At 40.0% G+C, this 14,729-nt stretch overlaps 1 protein-coding gene across 9 annotated transcripts in view; it reads left to right on the top strand.

The window, feature by feature from the left end:
- Positions 1–14,729, top strand: part of nrxn2a (neurexin 2a) — a 359,408-nt gene that overhangs the window by 160,649 nt on the left and 184,030 nt on the right. For all 9 annotated transcript variants that reach the window (XM_058415329.1, XM_058415328.1, XM_058415327.1 and 6 more), the window contains 3 exons: positions 4,909–5,292; positions 6,741–6,944; positions 12,731–12,757. In XM_058415329.1, coding sequence (XP_058271312.1) covers positions 4,909–5,292; positions 6,741–6,944; positions 12,731–12,757 — 615 coding nt within the window. The remainder of the gene's footprint in view (positions 1–4,908; positions 5,293–6,740; positions 6,945–12,730; positions 12,758–14,729) is intronic.

The raw sequence follows: 14,729 nt of genomic DNA, 5'->3' as shown, positions 1-14,729 counted from the left end.
TAGGTGGCCCATTACCTTGTAACTGTGACCCCCACATACCTAGTCTATAAAACGTCCTCGCTACAGCATTCTCATGCCATTTCCCATTCTCGTCTTGTCGAAAAATGAGTAGAGGAAGCGGATTCAAGAAGCTGAGTATAGCACCCTAATCCTTGGATTTTTGCTAATCTTGTTATTGCTGTTGTTAAATCTGCACTTGCAGATAGAGAGCACCGATGCATGCTGTGGATGACGGTAATTGCAATATTTGACTTACCCTCATTTCTGCCATAGTTGACTGCATCACCAAACAAGACATGTGGCCTATTGTTGAGTTGAGTTGGCGTGGAGTTGGCCAGAATGGGTGCTGCAGGCTCAGAGGAACTGATCTTATTACCCTAACAAGTCCATAATCTTTACTTGAGTCTGTTCAGTGATTTGGGTTAATTTAATAGGTTCGGTTAAATGAATTGTTTAGGCTCAAATGTGCAGCCTGATCATGTAGCCAACACTACTGTTGTACGTACTGAAACAATGGATCATTCCCACTCAGATTGAACGTACTGTAGATGTGCAGGACAGTGTCCAGTACTGATTTGTTCACAGAAATTATCTTGCCACTACAATATTTTTACAAAATTGGGTTTTAGAATCCATAACAGTGGCTGGATCACCACACAGCCCAGACCAATAAAAATGGTTAGCGTTAGATCAGAGTGTGACCAGCTGTCCAGGGGACATTTAATCGAATGTACTATCACATAATGCAGTGCATTGTTGACCACTGAGGCATGTGACCCTTACCAGCTGTCTATATTGACTGCATTTATATAGTCACTACAGCAGAAAAGGATATAGAGATATAGTGGAACCTCGGCATTCGAATTCTTAAGGTGAAAATTTGTATTGCGAAATGAATTTTCCCATAAGAAATAATGTAAATGCAGATAATCCGTTCCAGCCACCCAAAAATATGACCAATATTCCCAATATGAAGCATATGGCTGCTTACAAAGAACTGACCCAAGCCAAACATTCCATGTCAAGGGTCCTCACTGGAAGTCGTGCCACCAAGCTTAGGCTAAAAATAGAACAGACCACCCACGCCACCAATCTGTCAACAAAAAAACACCTGAAAAAACACCTAGCAAAAACACAAGAAGGCAACGTTGGTATTGTGGGTTGATTCTTTCCAAACAGCTTTCACTGACAAATGATAAAATTCATAAACTCACTTTGGTTGGCTTCGCTTGGATTATCAAGTTCAGTTCTTGTGTATGCAGAAAATGCTTCATATGCTGATGCAAATTTCAATTCTTAAGGCAAAAATTCATAAGCGAGGGCATTCGTATGCCGAGGTTCCACTGGATGTAAGTCCATTACCAGGTTCTCTTTAAGATATGGGCCAGAATCCACCTTTTACTGAAACTAAAAAGCCTGTAATCCAAATCCCATTCTGTCCTTATGCATATCAGATGTGATTCCAGTGAACAGTGAATAAACTGGTTGTGACCATAGATCTGAAATATGCATTTCCACATTTCCATTGTCGTGGTCTATAGGAAATGTTCTGCTTTCACATTAGGGGAGTGATGTACCCTTTTCTTTTGGTTTATTCATGGCACCAGGTGCGTGAGTGTCCCCTGAAACACATTAAAGGCCCCATTATACTGGCCAGTTTGCCAAGAATCAAAAACCTTTATGCTCTAGTTGTTTGCAGGCATGTGGAAGGTCTTCTCACAATGAGCAATACACTTGGCATAAAGATCATGAACAGTATTTTGGAGTTAGAAATATCTCTGCCTGGGTCTAGCCTAAAAGTACACATGGGACAGATGGTTAATTTGTCACTGGATGCACATAAACTAGTCAAATCTTTTCATTAAGGTGTGGAAATGTATCTGTGTTTTACTCAAAACAGTGATCCCACAGTGGAATATGGACTTGCCATATGCTCTCTTTTTTTTTTTTTTTCTTTTGCTGGCCATCGCTATGGGCAGATGAATCTGTGAATTAAATTTCTACTCAGTCATGTGCAGTATCTGTACTGGGGACCAGAGTTGAAACAAGTCACACTGTGACCGAACCCAGTGTTCCTGCCAAAGATACGAATGCCATGATATTTTTAAATACCAATCAAACTTGTCTACTCTTGCAGATGGAAATGTTCCCAGTCTAGCTCTGTGTCCAGGAAGGGATTTCATACATTATGTGAAAGTGATGGCCAGCTGGTTGGCCAACTGTTTATGCTTTGGGGAGCGCCATAAGAAGCTTCCCCTGTTTAACCCGTAGGTTAAAGGAAGGGGTTGTTCATGCATACATAAACACAGGTCTATAGGCCCTTTTCTATTAAATGCCCTTTTCTATTATGGTATGGATAACTCCGGGGAAGCATTGGTGCATATATGCACATATATGCATAGTGGACAAATGGATCTCCATTTGGCGTATTTTACAGACTGACTGGTGCTTCACTGTAACCCTTTGGCTCTGTGGTTTCGGGTGATTCACCAACAGAAGATCTTGAGAACATTTTTATTCACATTATCAGTTTGAGCACGAGTGATTTTATCCTCAGTAGACTAACAGCAATTCTTCATCTCAGTAAAGGAATAACAACAAAATAATAAAAGGTATAATAATGCCATTGGCACTATTTACTGTATGGGTGCTGTTTGTTTCATTTAGTATTCCAGGTGCATTATAATGTGATGAGCTTAGTGTATGGTCTCCACTAGTAGCCAGCTGCCCTGGTGGTCTGGAAGGAGAGAAGAAGAACAGAGGGTTATGCACATGGTTATACACCTGCACTGCCAGCCGGGCTACTCATGTTGATGAGAATGGCCAGGTTATTGACGGGACATTGTAGGGCCCTTTATAGGCAGCCGAAGTTGGCCTCGATCATGGTTACAAGCTGATAACTCTTCTTTCATATCTGGCAAGGAAACAAGCAAAGCAAAAAACTGCCACTAGTTCTGAATGCAGTGTCTTGGCCGAGAGTGTCCAGATGACCAGCATTACAGGAACTTTTATAGGCAAGCTGTGTGGGGTCATGGTCATTGTCATGAGATGACAGCTTTTCTGTTGGTACTTGGCAAGGAACCATGCAAACAGGAATCTTCACTAGTTCTGAAGGAAACTGTCCTGGAACAAAAGAAGTACAGTGAAAGGTTGTGTATGTTACTGAGGTTCTAAAATCACCTGATTGGCCAGTGGACAAGCAGTACATATAAGTAATTATGAATAGTCTGTCCATGTGTGGTCACAGTCATGATCACCTAATAATGACTTTTGTTTGTTCTGCTTGGACTGAAACCGTCCTGGCGTTTCTCTATGGTCACATACAAAACCTCCCACTTTGACCAAACTTATCAAACTCTAAATGGCAAAAAAGTGAAAATGCATTAATTATCCACAGATTAATCCATTTCTAATGTCTCTCTTTCTCTAGTCATAGCCTCAGACGATCCACCCACGAACAGTCAGATGTATATTGTATATAGTGCATTTATATTACATTTTCACATTTCGTCATTCAGCAGACGCTTTTATTCAGATCGAAATAAAAGAGCATGCACCTAAAGGCACAATTATGAAAAGTACTCGATGAACCTGGGAGGCTTAATAAGACTGTAGTGCAACTAATGATGGTTCTGGTAAGTTCTCGATTGGTCTAGTCTGCAGCTAAAAGTCACAAATTTAAACTCAAGTGAGGACGTATTATATAAAGCAATCAATAACAAAACGGTGCAGTCAGATTAAGTGTTCTCCTGAATACTGTCTGATGTTATAGATACTGGCAAAAAGTCTCAGACACTTAAAGAAACAGCTGTCAGAGCCTTTAAAGGTACAGCTTCTCCGTTTCTGTGGCCCAGTTATTATCAATCGGATGAGGAAATTTTTTAAATTTTTAAACACCATGAAAATGAGCTTTTTGGAAAAATATCCAGGCACCGGATTGAAACACATTTGTAAGAGGAGTCCGTGTTTAATGGTGTCCATAGAGCCTGAATACTTGAGTATGCATCCAGGATCAATTCCAGCTTTGTTTTCACACCGCCAAATTCCTTCCGCTCTGTGGATCGATTGTGCAGTTTTATATGTCACTCCTGCTAGGAGAATCGTTTATAAATAGGAGATGATAGGGACACACCGTTATTGTTCTTATTAATGCTTATTAAGCTGATGTGCTCTATTATTTATTCAATTAGCGTGTCTATTGATTGACACTGATGAGGCTATGTTAAGACCTTCAGTCAAAGCTGAACCTTTATATGCTAATATTAATCCAGCATTTTAATAATGACAGTATAGTTTGTGGTTTTTAATGCTTGTTATTCAAGGCCTAGCCTAGCAATCCAAACCTAAATTAAATTAAGGAACCCCAAATCACCGTACAGTGGAAATGTAAAGGTTGTCCATGGGTCCTTAAAAGATTGTCTGAAATTGCTTTATATTAATTAAATGCATTAAAAGATTAAACTCCCAGGATCTTGGATTTTAGACCATTTTTTGTTGGCTGGTGTTAAATTTTATTTAGTTTTTAATCTGTGACTGAATTTAGAAGATCCGTATTATCACAATACAAACACTGACTAACACACAGTCACTAACAGTCATGTATTAAATTTAGGATATCATTAACATCTAGCGTAAATACAATGCTGATTTGGGCAATGAAGATTTTCACCAGCCACATTCAGAGATCAGGAAATTATTAACTGATTAACTGGTTGAAGACATGATGGTGAGTCCATCAGAGGTCATGAAACTTCAACTTCAACTTGCTTTTAAAAGCCTGTGGTAAAAGGACAGGACAGCGCCTGCTTATGCTCCTACTTCACAGTTGAATGCTAGTAGTTTTGTATAATTACATACCTCAATATTTGTACCACACCATGCTCCTCTGCTCTTCACTTCTTCCTCCAGGCTCCGTCTCGGTGAACGGCCGCAGCATGCCCTTCTCCACCAACGAAGGCAGCGAGATCCTGGACCTGGATGGTGAGATGTACCTTGGCGGTCTCCCTGAGGAAAGCAAAGCTCTTCCTCTACCCCCCGAGGTGTGGACAGCATCTCTGCGATTGGGCTTCGTGGGCTGCATGCGGGACATGTTTGTGGACGGTCGGAGCCAGGACCTGCGGCGTCTGGCCGAGCTGCAGAGCGCGGCAGGCGTCAGTGTCTCCTGTACACGTGAGACCCACCGGCGCTGCAGCACCGAGCCCTGTTCCCACGGCGGCCACTGCCACGAAGGGTGGAACCGCCACATATGCGACTGCACCGGCACCGGATACCTGGGGCCCAACTGTGAAACTGGTGAGAGTGGAAAGGCTCGAGGGTGAAGGGTAGAGAGAAAGGCGATTTGGAGCATTGTACTGCATTGTACTGTTTGTTATCTGAGCAGAAATGAGTAATGCCACATGAGCCACAAAGCTTACAGAAATGGAATCTTATTCACGGTGACACAAATTCACTTTGCCCTTTGTTTGTGTTCCGGTAGTGCTGTGGGATTTCTAACTCACTTCTGCCATCTGTTGTCTGTAAGCAGAATATCAATCAGTACCGCACATCAGTAATGGCTGACTAATGGAGACCAAATGCCTAAATTAGTGGGATCAAATGTCTGTTCTGTTGTTATGGAATAAGGTTGTAGCCGACTTAAATTTAGCCTGAATGAAAAATAAATTAGCTGGAAATTAAATAGATCAATTTAGAAGTTTTTTTTTTTTTTTTTTTAAAGTCGGTTAATCTGATTTCTTCAGACATTTTGAGGACATAAAGAAATCGGGGATTGATATTAACTGTCGCTGTGACAGACTCACTTACAGTGATCACATTTAGGATTGATATGTGCATGCAAATGATTTATTAATGTGGGAAAGGTGTTTATAGGAATTCATCCGTTTAATTAGCATAAAAATGAATGAACAGATAACACAGAGCTCCTTGGACAGAACTGCTAAGGTTTAAAGCCTGTATTGTGTTAATGATCTATTAATGTGATATTATTCATTCGGTTTGGGAGAAGCCTTTTTGGTTTTTTTTTAATCAGATGCTATTCTTGCGTATGCACTGACACACAAAAAAAAACCTCATACAGTTGATGCGTCATTATGCATCGAACAACAACAAGCAGAAGAAAATGGCTTTAAAGTGTTCTGATCTGGCTGGATGTTGATAACAGCGAGACAGGAAATGACTGGAAATTTGACACAGGAAATTTGCTGTCATTTCTGCCAGGTTGTTTCTACCTGTGACAATCTCACCCTCGTGTCCCATTTCTCTTGCGTTCGCGCACACACCAAGCGTATTTCAGGTAATCTTATGAAAATTATACGCTTCTGTTTCCACCATGTTTTTAGACCCTGATTAGGTCAGTGAGTGAGATGCATTAAAGCTCAACATCATCCACCATGCTGCGTTTCTCATTCACGACCTGCATGTCAGGAAAGAGGAAACTCCACCGAAGTGTGTTCAGCTCACACTGTTACCACATGCTGTCATGGAAGAATGTTCTGATTGTGTAGCCTGTAGCTGCAGAGTGTTCGTAATCATACTAGAGCCTTATTTTCTACCATTCTGTGTATTAGTCTGGGATCCGGCATAAGGGCTCTCTTTTTCTTGCTCCTGTAATGAATTAAACCAGGATGGGAGTGATGCTATAGAAACCTAATCCACCGTGTTTACACCCACACTGTGTATTAATTGTGAATAATCCGAAAGGAAAAAGGAATAAGTCGGTGTTTGGTGTTTCTCCTGTGCAGAGTCCACAGTGCTGAGTTACGATGGCAGCATGTTTCTGAAGGTGCTCATGCCTCGCGCCATGCACACGGAAGCCGAGGACGTCTCACTGCGCTTCATGTCCCAGAGGGCTTACGGCCTGCTCATGGCCACCACCTCCTCAGAGTCCGCCGACACCCTGCGCCTGGAGCTGGACGGGGGAAAAGTCAAACTCACCGTCAACTTAGGTAACCTTCGACCTCTGACCCTGGCATTGCCTGCCCTCTGGACAATGTCCAACGGTATTAACAGTGTCGAGGGTAGAGTCAGCAGGTGGCACTGTTCCTCATCAAATGGAGTTCTGTACTTCCCCCAAATCCTTATTCATCTTCTCTTCTCTTCTCTTCTCTTCTCTTCTCTTCTCTTCTCTTCTCTTCTCTTCTCTTCTCCCTTTTCTTCTTTTTTCTTCTTTCTTCTTCTTTTTCTTCCTTATTCCTCTCCTCTCCTCCCTTTCCTTCTTTTTTCTTCTTTTTTCTTCTTTTTCTTCCTTATTCCTCCTCTTCTCTTCTCTTCTCTTCTCTTCTCTTCTCTTCTCTTCTCTTCTCTTCTCTTCTCTTCTCTTCTCTTCTCTCCTCCCTTTCCTCCCTTTCCTTCTTTTTTCTTCTTTTTCTTTCTTATTCATCTTCTCTTCTCTTTTCTCTTTTCTTTCTTTTTTCTTCTTTTTTCTTCTTTTTCTTCCTTATTCATCTTCTCTTCTCTTCTCTTCTCTTCTCTTCTCTTCTCTTCTCTTCTCTTCTCTCCTCCCTTTCCTTCTTTTTTCTTCTTTTTCTTCTTTTTCTTCCTTATTCATCTTCTCTTCTCTTCTCTTCTCTTCTCTTCTCTTCTCTTCTCTTCTCTTCTCTTCTCTTCTCTTCTCTTCTCTTCTCTTCTCTCCTCCCTTTCCTTCTTTTTTCTTCTTTTTCTTCTTTTTCTTCCTTATTCATCTTCTCTTCTCTTCTCTTCTCTTCTCTTCTCTTCTCTTCTCTTCTCTTCTCTTCTCTTCTCTTCTCTTCTCTTCTCTTCTCTTCTCTTCTCAGCATAGCTTTCACTCCATCTCTGCAGCCTTCAATGGCTATCATGTCTGCAGTTCTGGAGCGGACAGCCAGGAGACCAGCTCACTTACAGGATTTAGCGTAGTGGATAATACGTCTGATACGAACTGCGAAATCTAGCGGTGTTATTTTAACTACCCCCTCGACGTCATCCCCTACCCCTTTGCCCCAACCCCGCTGTCCTAGGACATTTACCCAGTGCTCTGTCTGTTTCATGCTTCTTTGTACACAGTCATTGGAAGCGTGTGGAAGTTTAGCGAGACGCGCCCAAGAGCACAGACTTCATAGCCATGGCGCTATATATGCACAGTATAATTAATCACATTTCAATGCACATGCCAGTCATACATAAATAACATTCTGGCCCTGACACCTCTCATATAAATATCTTATTCAATGTAGTGTATCCCAGTTAGGCTCTTATTCCAATTACCCAGACCCAGGGGAAAATAGATGGCATATGCCTTCAATAAGCCAAAAATGGAAAGCATGAAAACATCTTAAATATTTGATGCAGCTCCAGCGTTTGTGTGAATTTGTGGCGTGTGGCAGGGGGTTGAAATGTAGACGACATGCATTGCTCAGCCTCGGGCTGGAAATTGAGATGTCCAAATTAGAGGATTTATGCTCCATTTCATACAGACCTGCCACTGTTTTCTACCCAATAACAAAGTGATTAGGAAAAGAGAAAGATGGTCTGGAAGAGTAAAGTCACATTAGATACAAAAATGCCTTCACAAATATAGAATTTCATTACTCCAGCCTTTTTTACGCCACATCTATAAAATATACGGATTACGCCAGACGAGATTTTGACACATTTTTCCTTTACCAATTAATATGAAAAAAAACCACCCTGTTTGCTTGACTGATTTTAATGGAAATCTGAAGGCAGATTTTAGGGCGTTAGTAAACATGTGAAATGTGTAGTAAGCTCAAACCAGTAGAAATCTGTCCTTTTCAGAGACAGCATTAGTTTCTGAGAGGGAAGAACTAGACAGATAAATGTAGAAATGCCTCTGTTTTGCATGAGAGCTAATTAATACTATATAATTTCTTAGAAAGACTTTATTTACAAGCATTGCTTCAGTGTTGGAAAGTTGGATGGAACCAGAGTTGTGTTGTTTTATGCCGTATTTTAAACAATTATTGACTGAATTCAACAATACCTTAACAAAGCTTTCTTTCTTTATACACTGATCAGGCATAACATTATGACCACTGCCAGGTGAAGTGAATAAGACTGATGATCTCCTCATCATGGCACCTGTTAGTGGGTGGGATATATTAGGCAGCAAGTCAACATTTTGTCCTCAAAGTTGATGTGTTAGAAGCAGGAAAAATGGACAAGCGTAAGGATTTCCAAAACTGGATCTCCAAAACTGCAGCTCTTGTGGAGTGTTCCCAGTCTCCAGTGGTCAGTATCTATTAAAAGTATCCTTTAAGTCCTGTAAGTTGTGAGGTGAGGCCCATGGAGGCATCTTGGTGCCAGATACCACAGCACTCCTTCAGGGATCTAGTGGAGTCCATGCCTTGACGGGTCAGGGCTGTTTTGGCAGCAAAAAGGGGACCAACATAATATTAGGCAGGTGGTCATAATGTTATGCCTGATCGGTGTATCCTAAAAAATCATGAGCTCTTACCAATCCTAGCTAGAAATGACTAACTAGCTTAGCTTCCTATCTAAATTTATTGTTATCTGTAATAAAGATGAGATAAGGCTTTGGAGGTAGAAGAGACAGAAACTTGAACTAGGACATCACAATGGCCATAAATAATATTTAATGCAGCATGTCAACATTAACGAGATTTATTTTCACCAGCACCTTGTGCTATAGATCCTCACTTGCACCTAACTTGAGACATGATTGGTCAGAAGGTTAAAATGTAATGCTCATCTCAAATGTTTTCAACTTTTCAGCCTCCTTGTGACCGTTTCAGGGCATCAGGTCTCATCTCTGTACAGGAAAATGTGTCAAGATTGTTGTTCACGGTAATCTCAGAAATGCTACAAATGTACAGAGAGAGATTATTTAGTTGTTTTTAATGTAATACTTCTCCTGTTTACTGTATTTATAAGTCTAACATTCAGTGCACTACTTTAGCTGGAATAGCAGGGATCTTACACAGAGTGAGAGTCGTGTGTGTGTGTGTGTGTGTGTGTAGGTCAGTGATGCTGGTCCTTGGCTGTCTGTGCTCACTCTTCTGTAGTGGTTGACAGCTGGAGAGCTCACCACAGCCAAATTGCTTCTACTATTTACACCAATCTATACGACTAACTTCAAAATAAGATGAGGTCAGTATTTATGGACTGACTTTTTGCTACTGAATTCTCTCAAAAACACAAAGCAGGAAACTAAAACAGATGAATTGGTTAAGCCAGGATCTCTGCATTTGGCTGTTGGTGCAGGCTGCCCCTTTCTTCCCGTTTGGCTCCACCCACTCCAGGAGACTCTGAAAGGACAGGACGGTCGTCTTGCCGAGTAGCTTCTGCTGTCCACCTGAGCTAGTGTACATTAACCCTCTCAGAAGAAGAGCACTACTGCCCACATCTGCTGAGTTAGCAGTAATACAGTATCTCCAGTCATAATGTCAGCTTAGCTTATCATATAGTTGTACAATTACTGACTTTAAATACACAATGTCTCAATCCCTCTACCAGTGACAACGGACCATCACAGGACCCTGACTGACCCGAGATTATTTGGCTGGTGGAACATTTTCAGCCAGCATCAAATTGACCAGTGCAGTATGTGTTCTAAGAGTGTATTAAAAGCATTGCAGTTATTTTAAGCAGTCCACTAATAGATTAGATTAGATTAGATTAGATTAGATTAGATTAGATTAGATTAGATTAGATTAGATTAGATTAGATTAGATTAGATTAGATTAGATTACTGTCATTGTGTAAAGTATATGTACTAACCCTAACCCTAACCCTAACCCAATGAAATGCAGTTAGCATCTAACCAGAAGTACATAGTAGTATATTTACAATAAATTAAGAATAGATATACAGCTATGGGGTGATATATATACAGGGTGAGTTTGTAAATTTATGTACATGGGTGAGGGAAGAAGCTATTCCTCAGTCTGAGGCACCAGTAGCACCTTCCTTATGGGAGGAGGGTAAATAGTCCATGATTTGGGTGAGAGGTGTCTTTAATAATGACTTTTGCCCTCTCCAGACAGCGTTTCTTGTAAATATCCAGTGGTTTTAGTTGAAGGCCATCGATGATGAAGGAGTAGACACTGATTTTGAACCTCAATCCTACACAAAAAGAAATAGGGTAATGTTCTCTTTTTTTAAGGAGTGTGTAATACACCACACTGTGGCAAGTACACCTCACTGCTACACACTCATCAGTGTAACCGCTGTGCTGAGAATGAGCCACCACCTGAATCCTGTTTGGTCAGCGATGGTCCCTTATGGACTAGGCTTCATTTATCAATCTTTTCTAGGCCATACTGGACAAAAACCTCTATCTATCTATCTATCTATCTATCTATCTATCTATCTATCTATCTATCTATCTATCTATCTATCTATCTATCTATCTATCTATCTGTCTGTCTGTCTGTCTATCTGTCTGTCTGTCTGTCTGTCTATTTATCTATCCTGACAAACAGGAACCAAACAAGGACATTATACGGGTAGCGTATATTCAGTTTTCCAGTAATGCAGCTCAGCCACTGCAGAGTGTCAGTTACCTCAAACACACATTAACTCCTCCTCCTTTTATACAGCACCATTCCGATTGCCTAATTGAATAATTAGTGTTATCTCTTTTGCTTACTTTTAGGTCAGTACTATGAAATGACCAAATTGAATAAAAATGAGTTCACTTTAGTGATTGTGCTTACAGTGGAACCTCGGCATATGAATGCGCTCCCTTACGAATTTTTGCCTTAAGAATTGAAATTTTGCAAGAAATTTGTATCGGCATACGAAGCATTTTCAGCTTGAACCGAACGCCGGCTAAGTTGCGCATACATCCGAGAGCCGATTAAAACTTGTTAGCGTCAGTGGAAAGGAAAGCGAAGCAAGTTTACAAATTTAACAAATTTTTTTCAGTCACTGAAAGCTGTTTCGTCAACCCACGATGCCAACGTTTCCTTTGGCACGCGTTTGAAAGCTAGATGATTTTTCTTGTGTTTTTTTGGCGACAGATTGGTGTCGTGGGTGGTCTGTTCTATTTTTAGCCCAAGCTTGGTGGCACGACTTCCTGTGAGGAGCCTTGACATGGAATGCTTGGCTTGGGTCAGTTCTTTGTAAGCAGCTGTACAGTTTGCATACGCTTCGTATTGGTCATATTTTTGGGCGGCTGGAACGGATTATCTGCATTAACACTATTTCTTATGGGAAAATTTGTTTCACATTACAGATTTTCACCTTAAGAACTCGCCTCCAGAGCCAATTAAATTCGTATGCCGAGGTTCCAGATTAAATGGAAATTTACACAAACTCACGTTTTTCTGAACAGACACCACTTTTGAACTTCTGAACTTTTACAAATACATTTTTTCATATTCAGCTTGATAAATGAGTCTCATTGCTCAGTTATTGTATACCTACGTACTGTACAGCTATATAGTAGGTTTGCCAAATGAAACAAAACCAATAAACCTGGGGACTCGCCGTGTATTCGCTTATGAGAAGGTTGATGTGCACATGTCCAGGTGTCACAAGCAGAACGTCACGTGGCGAGGATAAAGTGGACTTTCTGAGCTCCCGTGTCCGTGGGTGTGGAGCTGTGTGAAAGGGGCAGGGTTGACTCTCGGCTTGTCCCCGGATGGTGTGCTTCATGCAATGCTGTTTGCTCGTCTGCAGATTAAACCTTGAAGGATGTCTTTTTTTAATTATGATTTTGCAACCTCTGTTTTATTTTTTTTATTTTTTTATTTTTTTTATATCTCACCATCTCACTCTTTCTCTCCACCAGATTGTATCGGGATAGACTGTAACCTTAGTAAGTGCTCCCTTTTTTCATACAAGAAATGTCTCTTTTTAAAAGACTGTCTTTGCAATTCTGTTTCTGTCACTCATTTCTCACTCCTGTCTCTCTCTCTCTCTCTCTCTCTCTCTCTCTTTCTCTTTCGCTCTCGTTCCAAAATACTAACCTTGCTTCTTCTATCTGTCTGTATCTCTCCGCCCCTTCCTCCGTCTTCTCTCACATCCCTCTCTGTCACTCAAACGCTGCGTCTTTCTGCGGAGTTTGATAGTCGGAGAGGGAGGAGAGCGAAGCACTGAAGTGTTTCAAATGAGGCACAACCATCCATTTAACGCTTCCTTTTTATAGCAGCCCGACTTTCTCAGTTTTCAAACACTAAGTTGGATTATGATCCCCTGAGCCTTCAGTCTGTAAGTGGAAGTGTATTATACAACAGAAATAGAAGGCTGTAAAAATCCAGTGCTCTGCAGCAGGATGTGTCAAAATCATTTCATCAGGCACAGACACCTTCTACAGTCTCTCTTTAATTACAGGAAGCAAATGATCGTCTGACGGAGAGATTGAAATGAATGACTGGTGGTGATTCATAGTAATAGTAATAATAAATAAATCAGAATTGCTCATTCATAATAATAATAATAATAATAATAATAATAATAATAATAATAATAATAAATTGAATTAAATAACACTAATAAAATAAACTAAATATTAATAATAAAATAAAATAAAGAAGCTATAATAATAATAATAATAATAAATAAATAAATAAATAAATAAAAGAATGGAAAAAGAATGGATTGGATAGTATGCATTGATCTTGTTTCTCACCTATTTTCAGATTTCTTGTGTGCCTTTTGTGCATGTGCTTTAGTTAGATTTATTGATTTGTTTGTTTGTTTGCTTGTTTATTTATTTATTTATTTATTGATGATAAATGATATAGCACGCACTGATAGGAAGCACACCTACAGCATCAATAAAGTTGAATAAAGTGACATCTAAAACCACTCAAAGCAAGCTCTTAGACTGTATAACATCCTATTATAGAGATACTCACTAGATATTATTATAAAATGTAGTAGATAGCCTTCGATAGCCTCTTGACATCATTCTGTTCGCGGCTATGTCGTCGTTAATGTCGTCCAGCCTTGCTCTCGGTCACTTCTGAAGCGTTTTCCACTTTACTCTAATCGTAATTATCACTTTAACTCCCGATACATTCGTGAGGCTGCGAGAGCTTCAGAAGAGCGATAGAAATGAAAATTTAATAGTTTGAGAACTCTAAAACAGTAATGTTACCTGAACTTTTTTCTTAATACTCATTAACTCCAATTGTGACGACAGGTTTTGGATACCGAACTCAAGTTGTTGAACATTTAAACTTAAACTTAATCCTTTGACTTGACCACTCATGAGTTGAAGCAAAGCTTATCTTCAAGTGTTCACATTGTTAAGGCAGCAGACGAGCTCTTCTTTCTAATTTGAAACCTTCTTGAACGTTTGTGTGCAAGTCTGTACATCTTAAATAAGTGAAATTATAGAATTATTACAGATTAGAGCAAACATATACCTCCTTTTCAGTTACGAAATGTTTTATATGATGCTCTTATGTGAAGGAAATTAAGTAAATGCTCCACCAGGAGGTGATATAGATGAATATTACAGATGACAACCTGCTTCAGGATGTAGTATTGGTAAAGACAAACCAATGACACTTATCAAGATTCAGGGGGGTTGGGGTTGTTTTGTGTGTTTTTCCTTAATAAAATATCACTAATTTGCTGTATAGAAAGCATTTGTACATCCATATTTGGTGTTGTTTTCTTTCATATGTAAACTCTCTGAGGAATATTTAATGTAAGCCAGGTTGTCTTGGTAGCGTCCTGTCCTCTGACATACAGTAATTACGCAGTATTGTGGCGTTCGTGCAGCAAACAGCTTTGTACTGAATACATGTAATTAAAAGCAGCCACTTTTGTCATTTTAT

The sequence above is a fragment of the Hemibagrus wyckioides genome, linkage group LG18, assembly GCF_019097595.1.
Source record: "Hemibagrus wyckioides isolate EC202008001 linkage group LG18, SWU_Hwy_1.0, whole genome shotgun sequence".
Taxonomy (NCBI): Eukaryota; Metazoa; Chordata; class Actinopteri; order Siluriformes; family Bagridae; genus Hemibagrus; species Hemibagrus wyckioides.
This window is presented reverse-complemented; position numbering and strand designations above follow the sequence as displayed.